The sequence below is a fragment of the Entelurus aequoreus genome, linkage group LG07, assembly GCF_033978785.1.
Source record: "Entelurus aequoreus isolate RoL-2023_Sb linkage group LG07, RoL_Eaeq_v1.1, whole genome shotgun sequence".
NCBI classification, from domain to species: Eukaryota; Metazoa; Chordata; class Actinopteri; order Syngnathiformes; family Syngnathidae; genus Entelurus; species Entelurus aequoreus.
Genome location: NC_084737.1, coordinates 17,222,850 through 17,238,139, shown reverse-complemented (window position 1 = coordinate 17,238,139; position 15,290 = coordinate 17,222,850). Strand labels below are relative to the sequence as shown.

General features: G+C 38.5%; 1 protein-coding gene across 2 annotated transcripts in view; it reads left to right on the top strand.

The window, feature by feature from the left end:
* nup210 (nucleoporin 210) overlaps nt 1-15,290 on the top strand; it is a 131,079-nt gene that overhangs the window by 29,178 nt on the left and 86,611 nt on the right. For both annotated transcript variants that reach the window (XM_062052741.1, XM_062052742.1), the window contains exons 13-15: nt 2,494-2,692; nt 5,145-5,290; nt 13,138-13,356. In XM_062052741.1, the coding sequence (XP_061908725.1) occupies nt 2,494-2,692; nt 5,145-5,290; nt 13,138-13,356 (564 nt within the window). The remainder of the gene's footprint in view (nt 1-2,493; nt 2,693-5,144; nt 5,291-13,137; nt 13,357-15,290) is intronic.

Genomic DNA, 15,290 nt, shown 5'->3' with positions numbered 1-15,290 from the left:
ATACACGGTTAATGTGTATCCGATGCCTGTCGAAGCCTAGCAATGCTGTTGCTAACGACGCTAACTTAACAACGGGACCTCGTCAGAGCTATGATAAAAACATTAGCGCTCCACCTACGCCAGCCAGCCCTCCTCTGCTCATCAACACCCGTGCTCACCTGCGTTCCAGCGATCGACGATGCGGTCGGCGGCCCGGAGGCGTAGGAAGTCAAGGTGAGGTCGCCGGCGCTAGTGTCTGCTATCCAACAAAGTCCTCCTTGTTGTGTTGCTACAGCCAGCCGCTAATACACCGATCGATCCCACCTACAACGTTCTTCTTTGCAGTCTCCATTGTTCATTAAACAAATTGCAAAAGATTCACCAACACAGATGTCCAGAATACTGTGGAATTATTAAATGAAAACAGAACTTTGTGTATAGGATTCTACGGGCTCCGAAAACTTCCCTCGCCCTCGTGACGTCACACGCATACGTCAGCATAATAAAACGTTTTCAACCGGAAGTGTGGCGGGAAATTTAAAATTCCACTTTATAAGTTAACCCGGCCGTATTGGCATGTGTTGCAATGTTAAGATTTAATCATTGATATATAAACTATCAGACTGCGTGGTCGGTAGTAGTGGGTTTCAGTAGGCCTTTAAGTTGATGATTACTTCTATGTGTAGAAATCTTTATTTATAATTGAATCACTTGTTTATTTTTCAACAAGTTTTTAGTCATTTTTATCTTTTTTTCCAAATAGTTCAAGAAAGACCACAACAAATGAGCAATATTTTGCACTGTTATACAATTTAATAAATCAGAAACTGATGACATAGTGCTGTATTTTACTTCATCTCTTTTTTTCAACCAAAAATGCTTTGCTCTGATTAGGGGGTACTTGAATAAAAAAAATGTTCACAGGGGGTACATCACTGAAAAAAGGTTGAGAACCACTGGCATAGATTATGTTTTACGGATCATCTTCACGTTGCTTTCGGACAGTCGCTTCAGGATGCGCCGTTTTGTGGGCGGTCTTATTTACGTGGCTCACCTTTGGCAGCGTCGTCTTCCCGTCATCTTTGTTGTAGCGGTGTAGCGTGCAAGGACGGAAGTGGAAAAAGTGTCAAAAGATGGAGCTAACTGTTTTAATGACATTCAGACTTAACTTCAATCAATACCGGAGCAGCATCTCCTCATCCGTGATACACTAGTGCAATAACGACGCCGGAAATGTGTCCTGTGAAAAACCGACGACCGAAACTCTCTAATTACTAAAGTTCCTTGGGTGAATAATGTAAACTCACTACACCGGTATGTTTTAGCGCTTTCATGGTGAGTTTACTGAGAGATATAAGTAAGAACTTTACACTACCGTATATTAGAAATGGCAACAGTAGAGGATGAATGTCCCATAACAAGAAGATAGTGAAAAAGAAGAAGCTTATCGACTACAGTGTTTCCACGGACTACAATGGCGGACTCGTGCAAATTTTGAGGACTTACGCAGATCCCAAATACAGATCAGCAGGTACCAGAAGGTAAGAAAAGTTGGTTTTGCATAATAATGCGAAACAAAATGCCAGATAATGTCTTACATTATACACACACCATAATAATACTCGTATGTTGAAGCACAGTACAATCCATCAAGCGGCGCGGCTTCATAGCTTACCAAAGTCGTACTAAAACATTTTGATGGATTTTTGAGCGCCGTGTGTAATGTTCTATATTTTCAATGGAACATATACAATTTTGGTGGTGTTTACTTGAGTCATGTTGCAGTCTACACGTATCTTTTATGTGTGACTGCCATCATATTGCACTCTACACGTATCTCGTATGTGTGACTGCCATCTACTGGTCAAACTTATCATTAAACGATGTACCAAATAAAATAGCTTCGAGGTCGGTAAGCACAACCAAAATTATTCCGTACATTAGGCGCACCGGGTTATAAGGCGCCATGTCGAGTTTTGAGAAAATTAAAGGATTTTAAGTGCGCCTTAAAGTCAGAAAAATACGGTAGGCTAAAATGCCCCCTGGGCCAATCTTCATGTTAAACCTGCGATCCCTCACGAGCCACACTGAGGACTCCGGCGAGCCGCACTTGGCCCGCGGGCTGTAGTTTGGTCACCCCACTAATGTAACATAATGATCCACTTTAGAAACTGTTGAAATATTTACAAAGTAGAAAGAGGAATTCTGAGAAACAGTTCAGGAGAACTGTACAGAAAGTAGACAAATGTTTTAGTAATTCCTGTGAAATGAAATGGAAAAGGGGTTGTAATAAATAAGCTTTGCTTTTTCCTACTCCTTTGTTGACGCTAATACTACAAAGTTGACAGACTGTTTTTTCCTTTCAAAAAAATCTTATGTACTGGTTTTGAAAGTAAAAAAAACATCCTTTGCACTTTTCAGTCTGTTTGGTCGCCCCTGATTAGAGAAATGATGAGGGAACTCTCCTGAAGGAATCAATAAAGTACTATCTATTTATATATATATTTCTTTTAGGTGTACGTGGTTGAACCTGTGGCCATGGACTTTGCTCCCTGCCAAGTGGAAGCCCGGGTGGGCCTGACTCTGGATCTGCCCCTCAGGATATTTGGCCTGCTGGAGGAGGAGGGGCTGGAGCGCGTCATGTTGAGCGACTGCTCCCACTTTGACCTGCAGGTTGATGAGGAGAGTCAAGGCATCTTTCAGCAGCTGGAAGGTGATTGTTGGCCAGCAGCACTTCACTCATGGAGTCATTCATTGATAATTTTCTTTTCTTCACTCACATTGCAGACATAATGCCAACTGCAACAGAGAAAGGTCATTTAGCAACTTTTAACAATGATTCATGTTGCTTTTTCTACCAACACCTCCGACAATGAAGCACAATCTGGCTGCAAAGTAAAAGTATTGCCTCACATTTTAGTTACACATTGGATAGAGACCAACCGATACGTTTTTTTCAGTGCCGATACCGATTGTTAGTAGTCAAGGAGGCCGATAAGCAACATTCATTTGCAGTAAAAGTTATTTAAAAATGAATATTATATGTCAGCAAACATCTGGATAAGGCTTTAAGTAGTTTTTTTTAACATGATTTTTTAGTAAAGGTGGGACCAGTAGTGACGTAATGTTTAATGTTGTTCAATTTATCAACAAAAAACATCAAACACCTTTATTACGTGTGTCTAAGAAGAACGTCAATATTTTATTTCAAAATAAGGCAAATCTGGGAAAATTTGTAAAAATATGACATTTCTCTACATCAAAATAACTTATCTACTCCATTTTATACAATTTTATAACACTTTATGGATTTATTACATGAGGAACCCTGAAATATTGTCAACATTTACAAAACCCAAAACCAGTGAAGTTGGCACGCTGTGTAAATGGTAAATAAAAACAGAATACAATTATTTGCAAATCATTTTCAACCTACACTACCGTTCAAAAGTTTGGGGTCCCCCAAACAATTTTGTGGAATAGCCTTCATTTCTAAGAACAAGAATAGACTGTCGAGTGTCAGATGAAAGTTCTCTTTTTCTGGCCATTTTGAGCGTTTAATTGACCCCACAAATGTGATGCTCCAGAAACTCAATCTGCTCAAAGGAAGGTCAGTTTTGTAGCTTCTGTAACGAGCTAAACTGTTTTCAGATGTGTGAACATGATTGCACAAGGGTTTTCTAATCATCAATTAGCCTTCTGAGCCAATGAGCAAACACATTGTACCATTAGAACGCTGGAGTGATAGTTGCTGGAAATGGGCCTCTATACATCTATGTAGATATTGCACCAAAAACCAGACATTTGCAGCTAGAATAGTCATTTACCACATTAGCAATGTATAGAGTGTATTTCTTTAAAGTTAAGACTAGTTTAAAGTTATCTTCATTGAAAAGTACAATGCTTTTCCTTAAAAAATAAGGACATTTCAATGTGACCCCAAACTTTTGAACGGTAGTGTACATTCAATTGAATAGACTGCAAAGACAAGATACTTACCGTTCGAACTGGAAACCTTTTTTATTTTTTGCAAATATTAGCTCATTTGGAATTTGATGCCTGCAACATGTTTCAAAAAAGCTGGCACAAGTGGCAAAAAAGACTGAGAAAGTTGAAGGATGCTCATCAAACACTTATTTGGAACATCCCACAGGTGAACAGGTGGGTGCCATGATTGGGTATAAAAGCAGCTTCCATGAAATGCTCAGTCATTCACAAACAAGGATGGGGCGAGGGTCACCACTTTGTCAACAAATGCGTGAGCAAATTGTCCAACAGTATAAGAACAACATTTCTCAACCAGCTATTCAAGGAATGTAGGGATTTCACCATCTACGGTCTGTAATATCATCAAAAGGTTCAGATAATCTGGTGAAAAATCACTGCACGTAAGCGGCAAGGCCAAAAACCAACATGACCTTCGATCCCTCAGGCGAAACTGCATCAAAAAGCGACATCAGTTGGTCGCTACATCTGTAAGTGCAAGTTAAAACTCTACTATGCTAAGCCAGAGCCATTTATCAACAACACCCACACTAATAAGTCTCCTATTAGTCATCCATATCTGTCATGTTGTTGTTTGGTGGAATCACGGAACATGAAACGCTGAGAGCTCCTTTAATGAGCCCACACTTGGACGGAGGCTTGTTGAGCGAATCCATCGCTGCAGTAACCGAAACAAACAAAACGAGACTGGGAAGACACCAGGAAAGACGGACAAAAACGGGAAAAATAAAAGTTTTGACAGGGGTGGAGGGTATGAGCAGACCAGGGAATAATTCTCACAAAAAGTCAAGAAACTGACCTGTCAGATATGAAAACATATTTGGTGTGACTTATTGACAATGACAGATTTTTTATTCTTAAAATAATTTAAAAAATATTACTATCGAGTTCACTAATGATTTTTTGAATGCTAAATCCTGGTATCACATATATATTGCATCTGCTGATGTAGTTCTGTAGTAGTTGTTACAAAAAAAAGCGATACACGTCAAAATGAGTCTGGAATATTCTGTTTAATGGGCCTTGCCTCATGTTTTCGTGTTTTCAATCATTGGAAAAGTAAGCAGGAATGAATCAAGATAAGGAGATAAGAGGGGATTTGCACAATTCCATTGTGCTGATTTTGTGGGTCTCCTAACCCTTATTTGTGTGCGCCACAGGTGGCCTGGCTCCAGGTGTGGGACACTGCAGCGGGGTGAAAGCCAAAGCCCTCGCCCCCGGCTACACCACTCTCTTGGTCAGCTATATCCATGGCAACGTTCACCTCAGTGCCAAGATCACCATTGCAGCCTATGTTCCCCTCGCTGTGAGTGTCCTCTCACATATTGTGTCTGAAAATGTGGCCGTTAGTGTGTAACTGGGTGCCATGATGGTACCTGTGCTGACTTCAAGTACTGTAAAAAGCTGCATATTCCATGTCTGTTGCTCTAATCATTGTGACAATGTGTTTAACATTATATGAATTCATCACCAGGAATGCACAATATTGTACTTTTAATTACGGATAACCGATGACTTATGTCAAAGGTGGATTTGACAAAGTGTACATGTAGACCTGGGGCCGTATTTATCAAGCTTCTTAGAGTGCCATTTTACACTTAAATCCTGAGAATTTGCTAAATTTAGTCCTACTCTCAAACTTAAGAATAAAAGCTATTTATCAACTTTCTTAAGTCTAAGAATCACTCCTACTCGCCACGATATTTAAGAGACCTTCAGAGGTGTCCTAAGTGGTTAGGAGTTGCCAGCGGGGGATGGCACTGAGGCGAGAGAGACGTGCGCGAACGTTCAGGGAGCGGAAGGATGTCCTGGCTTTGTTTGATGACGAGCAGCTGATCAAACGGTATCGTTTAGACAGAGTGGGTATTATTTTTGTCACAGATTTAATAAGGGGCGTCATCTCATCAACAACATCACGCAGCAGAGCTTTCACAGCAGAACTAAAGGTCATCACAATGCTTCGATATCTCGCCACTGGGAAAATGCAACAGTGTCTCTCGCCAGTTTGGTTTTCTTTTCAATTCCATGTTGATTTCTGCATGTGGCTAGTATATAGAGCCACCCACACCAGTTTCAAATTAGTTGCCTAATTAATGAATTGGAAAGAAAAGGAAACATTTATTTTTGATTCATTGGCAATATCGTTTGTTTGTTTTGTATTATTTTGTAGTTTATTGTCAGAATATACACTCCCATTCTCCACTTAAATATTTCTAAGATATTTATTTATTCTTAGACAAGGGATTCCCTTCCGTGATTGGTCATTTCTATGGACACAGAAATGACGTCACCTAAAATTCCGTTTACGGCACATAGTAATGTCGTAATTCGGCTTTGAGTGTGACACTTAAGATTCAGTCCTACACTTCGCTGAAAGTGTGAGTAAGACGCTTGATAACTAACTTTTAAGTGCAGCTTTCAGCGAACAATTTCTTTACTCATAAGTCAACTCTTAGCAGACTTCTTAGGAGTAATTCTAAGAAGCTTGATAAATACGGCCCCTGGGCCGATATTTGATAATGAAAATGAACTGGGATAAGTTTGCCAGCCTCGATAACCGCCGTGTGCACGCGTTGTTGCGGGCTGCAAGAGGCATCAAAAAGCGACATCAGTGTGTAAAGGATATCACCACATGTGCTCAGGTACACTTCAGAAAACCACTCTCAGTAACTACAGTTGGTCGCTACATCTGTACGTGCAAGTTAAAACTCTACTATGCAAAGCGAAAGCTATTTATCAACAACACCCAGATGGGCGTTTGAACTACATGCACATAAATGGTAGTAATACCCACTGTAAAACACCCGACTGTTAGTATTACCTTATTAGATTAAAATGATTGTAAAACCGTGATTAATAGCTACACATTAAGAGTTTTAGCTTGCTAATTACTAACTTAGATGCTAACATGAAAACAAGAGACATTAACGTCTTTCCCCATTTCGAAACGCTAATCCCTAATCTAAACTTGTATGAACTACTAAAATGCAGAACTAACATTGAACATAAAGGATGTGCTGTCTTTATGCAAAGTGATGGATACAAAGTCCACAGTGTCAAGTTGAAACAGACAAAGGTCCTTTTAACAGGAAGTGAACTCGGGTGATGTCACGTAAACCGGAAGTGATCGCCTAATTGGCATTTATTTAAAAAAAACATTCTAATAGGTTTACAAAATAAAGTGGAAGAAGATAAACATATGTAAACACACACATACAAAATAAAAAGGCTCTTGTGACGCCAGAATCATATTGAATGTTTCCTCTGCCATGGAAGTACATTGTGTGTCGAATCTTTTAGTTATTAAACAAAAATACAACATAGTTAAAAGTACTTTTTGAGCACATTCTACAAGACTGTGATAAAGATAACTGATCATTATGGTCACTATTATTTTATTATTTTATTTGGCCATATTATTTATTGTTTTTCTCAACAGAGACAGAACCTATTTTGTTGCTTTTGGTTGTGATTTTTACTCAAGTGCAACATTTTGCTAACAGAGTCTATTTATGTTTACCATGTGTTTGTTTTATCAAACGTGGATATTTAAAAGTTTACATTCCAATTACAATGTTAAAATACACGAGAAATACAAGTTTATTGTATATGAAAGGGTATACTTCTATTATGTATTATTATTACATCTGTGGTTTATTTGGTCTCAAAATAGTGTTGACAATAATGTCGTTTATCGGCAATAATTTGTAGGTCAGTATATGGTCCAACAGAATGTACATGTAGATTTGTGAGAGCATTTGATCTGCTCAACATGACCTACCTACAGTTCAGGAAATCTCTTTTTTTTATTGGAACTTTTTTTTTTATAGGTACGACATAAAAATGTCATATATTGGCTTGATGATTACCTGACTTTATTATGCACCCTTATGAATTCTATTTCACCCTGGTGAGTTTATTACTTAATTATATTTGGTTGAAAAACCCAAAAAACTGATGTCGCTTTTTGATGCCGTACCGCCTGAGTGAGCGAAGGTCACAGGCATTGCCACTTACGTGCAGTGATTTCTCCAGATTCTCTGAACCTTTTGATGATATTACGGACCGCAGATGGTGAAATCCCTACATTCCTTGCAATAGATCGTTGAGAAATGTTGTTCTTATACTGTTTGACAATTTGCTCATGCATTTGTTCACAAAGTGGTGACCTTCGCCCCATCCTTGTTTGTGAATGACTGAGCATTTCATGGAAGCTGCTTTTATACCCAATCATGGCACCCACCTGTTCCCAATTAGCCTGTTCACCTGTGGGATGCTCCAAATAAGTGTTTGATGAGCATTCCTCAACTTTCTCAGTCTTTTTTGCCACTTGTGCCAGCTTTTTTGAAACATGTTGCAGGCATCAAATTCCAAATGAGCTAATATTTGCAAAAAATAACAAAGTTTACCAGTTCGAACGATAAGTATCTTTTCTTTGCAGTCTATTTAATTGAATATGGGTTAAAAAGGATTTGCAAATAATTGTATTCTGTTTTTATTTACCATTCACACAACATGCCAACTTCACTGGTTTAGAGTTTTGTATATTTATTTCACTCTATTTATACTATTGAAGTGTTTAAATTACTATTTTGTGTGTCATAACATTTCATAGAAAAAAAAAACCCAAAAAGTATTACCTTTGGACAAAATGTGTGCATTTTCTTTTTTTAAGTAGCGTTTGAGAAAGCGTTTAAACACAGAGACAGTTTCCAAAGCACTTATTTTGCAACAATATGGGATAACATAATCATGCATTTGTTCATCTAGCACACAGGTGTCAAACTCAAGGCCCAGGGGCCAAATCTTCCCTGCCACATTATTTTATGTGGCCCGCGAAAGCCTGGAAATAATATGCGTTAAAAAAATGCTTCATCTTTTCTTACTAAATATGTTTGTTCTTTTCCTTTTGACATTAAAAATCATGTACAGCATGCAATTGCATATATTTTAAAATTCATCCATCCATTTTCTACCGCTTGTCCCTTCAATATTATCAAAATATTATATTATCGTGTATTCCAAAAATATTTTTTGTTAAAATAAATATAAATACTGTACTTAAATATCTGCTTGACTTATGATTTCAAAACAAATTATAAATCAAAGTGTAGACTGTAAAATTGACAACAGATTTTATGGTTAAATTGAGTTTTTTTTTACCGTAAAATCAACTTTGGTACTGTTTTTTTTTCCATACACAGTAAGACACTAAAACATTAAAAAACAAACAAATAAAACATTATACGGTAAAAAACAAACAAACTGGCAGCCCTGTCTCTTGAATTTTACCGCTAAAACAGTGGTATTGTTTTTCCATTCATTGCATTTATCAAATTTTTTTATATGCTGTAAAAAACCCACTGATTTTACTGTAAAATTCTGGTGATTGAACTGCCAGTTTTTAAAGTAAAACTTAAATATTTTTTTTGCAGCTTATGTAAAAAAAATATACTGTATATTACCAAATAAACGCCCTCGGACAAATAACCGCCCATGTCCTAATAGGGTCTGACCCCTTTTTGTGAATTAACCGCCTCTTCCTAATAACCGCCTATGTCCAAATAGCCGCCCATGGGCTGTTATTTGCATAATTTTGATTAAAATGCTACTGGGGTTGCGTTTGCTGCAGTATTATTGTTTTGATGGTTTTATAGAGTACTTGGTACCATCATTTTATTTTTCCTGTATGCTGCTTTATTTAAAACTTGGAGTACTGTAGCTTTTATTTTATTTAAGTGACAGTATTATTGTTCTGTTTTGATGGTGGGTTTTATACTTGAGTACTTGGTACCATAATTTTATTTTTCCCGGTAGGCTGCTTTATTTAAAAAGTTTATTCATTTTTAGTATTGGTATTCTATTTGACAATTGTTGCACTACTGCCATGTTGAGGCCTTGTTGATCTCTTGTCTTTTGATAGCCTACCTCATGTTGATCTCTTGTTTTTTTGTTTGTATGTTTACAATAGCTTTTAAATTTAACGTTTTTTGTACGAAAAAAAATTTCTGGACAGTAACCATTGTAACCAAATAATGGCCTGGTGCAGGCTGGTGCAAAAATAAATAAAAGCCTTGTGCAAATAACCGCCTGCTTCTTTTAAACGCCTGTCTCCAAAATCGATTTTGTGAAATAAACGCCCGGGCTACTATTTGGTAATATACGGTATACCGTATTTTCCGGACCACAGGGCACACCTGATTATAAGGCGCACTGGCGATGAATGGTCTATTTTCAATCTTCTTTCATATATAAGGAGTCATTTTTATTTTTTTTTCTAAATTGAAAACACTTCCTTGTAGTCTACATAACATGTAATGGTGGTTCTTTGGTCAAAATGTTGCATGGATTATGTTGTTGATAAATGGCTTTTGCCTTACATAGTAGAGTTTTAACTTGCACTTACAGATGTAGCGACGAACTGTCTTTCTGACAGTAGCTTCAGGATGCGCCGTTTTGTGGGCGGTCTTATTTACGTGGCTCACCTTCGGCAGCGTCTTTTCTCCCTCATCTTTGTTGTAGCGGTGTAGCGTGCAAGGACGGGAGTAGAAGAAGTGTCAAAAGATGGAGCTAACTGTTTTAATGACATTCAGACTTTACTTCAATCAATAATGGAGCAGCATCTCCTCATCCGTGGCTCACTAGTGTAACAACAAGGCCGGAAATGTGTACCGTGAAAAAACGTTCGACCAGAACTGTCAGATATAAGTAAAAACTTTACACTACTTTATATTAGAAATGGCAACAGCGGAGGATGAATGTCCCATAACAAGAAGATAGAAAAAAAGAAGAAGCTTATCGACTACAAAGGCGGAGGCGCGCAATTTTTCAGGACTTATGCAGATCCCAAATACACATCAGAAGGTAAAAAAAGTTGCTTTTGCATAATATTGCGAAACATAACGCCAGATAATATGTCTTACATGATTATACACACACCATAATAATACTTGTATGTTGAAGCACAATACAATCCATCAGGCTTCATAGCTTGCCAAAGTTGTTCTAAAACATTTTGATAGGTTTTTGAGTGCCGTGTGTAATGTTCTATATTTTCTATGGAACATATAAAATGTTGCCGTTGTTTACTTGAGTCATATTGCAGTCTACACATATCTCTTACGTGTGACTGCCGTCATATTGCAGTCTACACGTATCTCTTATGTGCGACTGCCATCTACTGGTCACACTTATCATTTCACCATGTACCAAATAAAATAGCTTCGAGGTCGGTAAACACAACCAAAATTATTCCGTATGTCAGGCACACAGGATTATAAGGCATACTTGCCAACCTTGAGACCTCCGATTTCGGGAGGTGGGGGTGGGGTGTGGGGGTCGTGGGTGGGCCGGGTGGCGTGGTTAGAGGGGAGGAGTATATTTACAGCTAGAATTCACCAAGTCAAGTATTTTTATATATATATATATATATATATATATATATATATATATATATATATATATATATATATATATATATATATATATATATATATATCTCTACATCCTGAAAATATGTAAACAAAACTTTGTTTAGATAATTGATACTTCAAACTTGCATAAATAAATCTTAAGGAATATAACATAACTTGGCTTCTGAGAGCTTCAATATGTAATGAATAAAATGCTAAAGTTGTTGATAAACAAGCAATTATTTTAATAATTAAATATGGTCATTTTAAATGAATTATTATGATCATTTAAAACTAATTACTTCAAATATGTTTATTTTAATGTATAATTCTATGGCTGGATGTAATAAGGAGTCAGAAAAAATACAAATAAAAATACAATTAATTTTGATGTTTTTAGCAAAATATAGTAAAAATGTATTTAGTTTTTTTTTTAAATTAATAAATATATTTATTTTTAGGTAAGATAAACATAATAATACAATTTATCTCTAGTCTGGATGATTTAGTTCTTGTCACCCTGTTGTCCTCCCGTCTCTTCCCCAAGGATGGCTCCATGAGCTGGGCAAACGCCTGGAGATGCCCTACGTCAGTGGTCCCCAATCTTTTTGTAACTGCGGACCGGTCAACGCTTGAAATGTTGTCCGACGGAGGTTAATAAAAAAATACAATCATGTGTGCTTACGGACTGTATCCCTGCAGACTGTGGCCCGGTGGTTGGGGACCACTGCCCTACGTCAACAACACGGTCGGCGGCCCGTTGGTGCGCAGCTCGTACATCGCCGCCCTCTACTTCACCCTCAGCAGCCTGACCAGCGTCGGCTTTAAACGTGTGCGCCAACACGGACGCCGAGAAGATCTTCTACATCTGCACCATGCTCATCGGCGGTATGCCGGACGCCTCGTATGGAATAACGTGATTGGGCAGGCACGCTGTTTATATCGTGGGAAAGCGGACGTGAAAAAAGACTGTCCTCGCTCAGGACCGCATGGAGCATGGAGCCGGGAGAGTTTCGGGAGAATATTTGTCCCGGGAGGTTTTCGGGAGAGGCGCTGAATTTCGGGAGTCTCCCGGAAAATTCGGGAGGGTTGGCAAGTATGTTATAAGGCGCACTGTCGAGTTTTGAGGAAATGAAAGGATTTTAAGTGCGCCTTATAGTCCGAGATATACGGTAATCATCTATTTGTTCATCTAGCAGCAATTTTTATTTGTACGCTGACACGCTCTCACAGTCACAAAGTTTAGCCGGAACCATGGTCCTGATTCTGTTTCTGCGCTTTAAAGAGCCAATTAGTCTTTGTCCTCGAAGGCGGCAAAGCCGCACGTGCACGCACCTGTGCACACGCACGCACAAAGCCTGCCCTCGCAATCAAGACAGAAACGCGATCATCAGCGACTGTTCAAATCCTCCCCTCTTGGGTTTCTTCTAGCCTCCATGCATTTTAATTATGCATTATACGCTCGCTCGTCTGATTTATACGCGCACGCCCCTCTCTCTGCTGCATAGGAATGAGAGCCTTGTTGTACAATGCAGGATTCAGCACCAGGAAATAAGATGAGGTGACAAATGTTTTAACACAGTGAATGACATCGTCTTTTTGAATTCCTCACTTGCTGAGATTGTGTTATTGTTGTTCAAACGTTGTTTCTCTGACCCACTTTAGCTTCTCTGTAGTGTTTCACTGTAACAACACTACGTTCGCCTGCTTGTAAAATTGTCGTGAATGTGTGTTTTGGCAGGCCATCGACCCCGCATCTGTGGCTGTCGTGACTCTCGGTTCCTCCAAAGACATGCTGTTTGAAGGGGGGCCTCTGCCGTGGGTCCTGGAGCCCTCCAAATTCTTCTGCAACTTGAAAGCCGAGCATGAAGAACACGTGAGCCTCAGTCTGACCAGCCCGCCGGCCCATAATTACAAGCAGCACTGGGTCAGAGCAACCTGCAGAGCGCTGGGAGAGCAGGTGACATCTTCATACTGTGTTCTGGTCTCTTGTTATGCAGCATTTGACTACACAAAGTCATTTTCACATCGCAATTATGTTTGGCCCCAGAGGGCCGCTTCCAACAGTGAACACTATTATTACACAATTTTTCTACGCATTTTTTAGTAGATTTATTTATTAAAACGTAAAAAAAAATATGGTAAGTTGCAGTAATATCACCTCAAAATTGAGTGTATGTTACTGTAAATGGAAAAACAGTACTGCTGTTTTAATGGTTAAAAAAAAGGCAGCTCGGTTGCCAGAATTTTACTGTAAAATTTGCATTTGTTTTTTACTGTAAATTAAAAAAAAAGCTATTTTACAGTAACATTTTGGTACCTGAGCTGTCAGTTTTTATGTTTTTTTTAATCGCAACTGTACATTTTTCGTTGTATTACTGTAAATGCCAAAACAGCACCACAGTTTATTACAGCAAAAAAAAGTAGTGCTTTTTTCATTAAGAGAAAAATGCTGTAAAAACCACAGTCAATTTCACAATTGTACCATGAAATCTATTGCTACTTTTACATTGCACAATTTGATGGATAACTTGCTTTGAAATCATTATTAGTATTTATTTCTATTTAAAAAATGGTTTGAATGTTGGATCATATATTTTTTCATAATTAGACAATATTTAAATCAACATCATTTGCGATTACATGGAGTACATGTATTTTTTTTCTCCCAAAATAGAAATAAAGAATACATTTAGTAAGACAAGTTACAGTACTTTCTTTCCAGGCTTTCGCAGGCCAAATAAAATGTAGTGGCGGGCCACATCTGAGTTTGACGCGGGTGCAGTAAAGGGTTTGCATTCTACAGAATTGGCTACTTTATTATTATTTTATTAAATCTTTTGATACAACAAAGCCCGTAGAATCAATTGGTATCATATTTCGATACCTTTTGTTGCTCACGACGTTGCAGGCTCGGCACCGACTCAAACACTAGGCAGGCAAACAAGCTTATGTGTAGTGGACTGCATCTAAGTAATCGTGCATACCAATAAAGCATGCATGCTTGATAGCGCTCAAAATGCACTTAACTTACATATAAAATATTTTACATGGCGATTTAAACACCTGCAAGACCTGAAAATAACAACTCGGGCTGCACAATTAATCGACATTAGTGCGATAAATAACCGTTAGTTTTTTTCTCCACCGTCACCGGCATTTGAGTGACAGACATGTCGACCAATCAGAATTGTTGAGCTTCGCGCGTCCTTTGCCTTTCGGCCAATCACAATAGCAAGATTGTGTGCGAAGGCAGCCAGTACACTTACAACAATCACCACTTGCACCTTGGAAAAGGTTTTAATGGTGACGAGGCCTGGACCCATAGTCAATAAGTCAATCAATAAATGAAAAGGAAGCTGAAATGCTGCTTCAGCTTCCGCTCTCAGCACCAGCCTTTATTTAACAGTAGAATGAACTAAACATAGTAACACCCTCTTTTCACAATATTTGTCTCGGTGGGCGAAGTTAATGGCCGCTTGCTGACACACACAGGAAGTACGGACAATGTCCTTCTATCCGCAACTCGCTAGTGAGAAGCTCCGCCAAGTAACAAAGTAAGAGGAAATAGTATGATTATAAAGCCAAATGTCCCGTTGTGGCAGTGGCGGGCCGTGCAGTGATGTCGTACTTCAATGATTACCACTCAAAATACCATCATTTATGTCACCACATGACCATTGCTGGAGAAATACTATACAGGAACACATTTACGCACTACTGCGCATTGAATCCACCTCAACAGTGTACAAAACGGGTTATTTTCTGGCGCATTTAAAACATATTTTATGTGGTACTTGAAATTGCAAAAAAACATATTAAACGTGGGGCAGCACGGTGGAACAGGGGTTAGTGCATGTGCCTCACAATACGAAGGTCCTGAGTAGTCCTGAG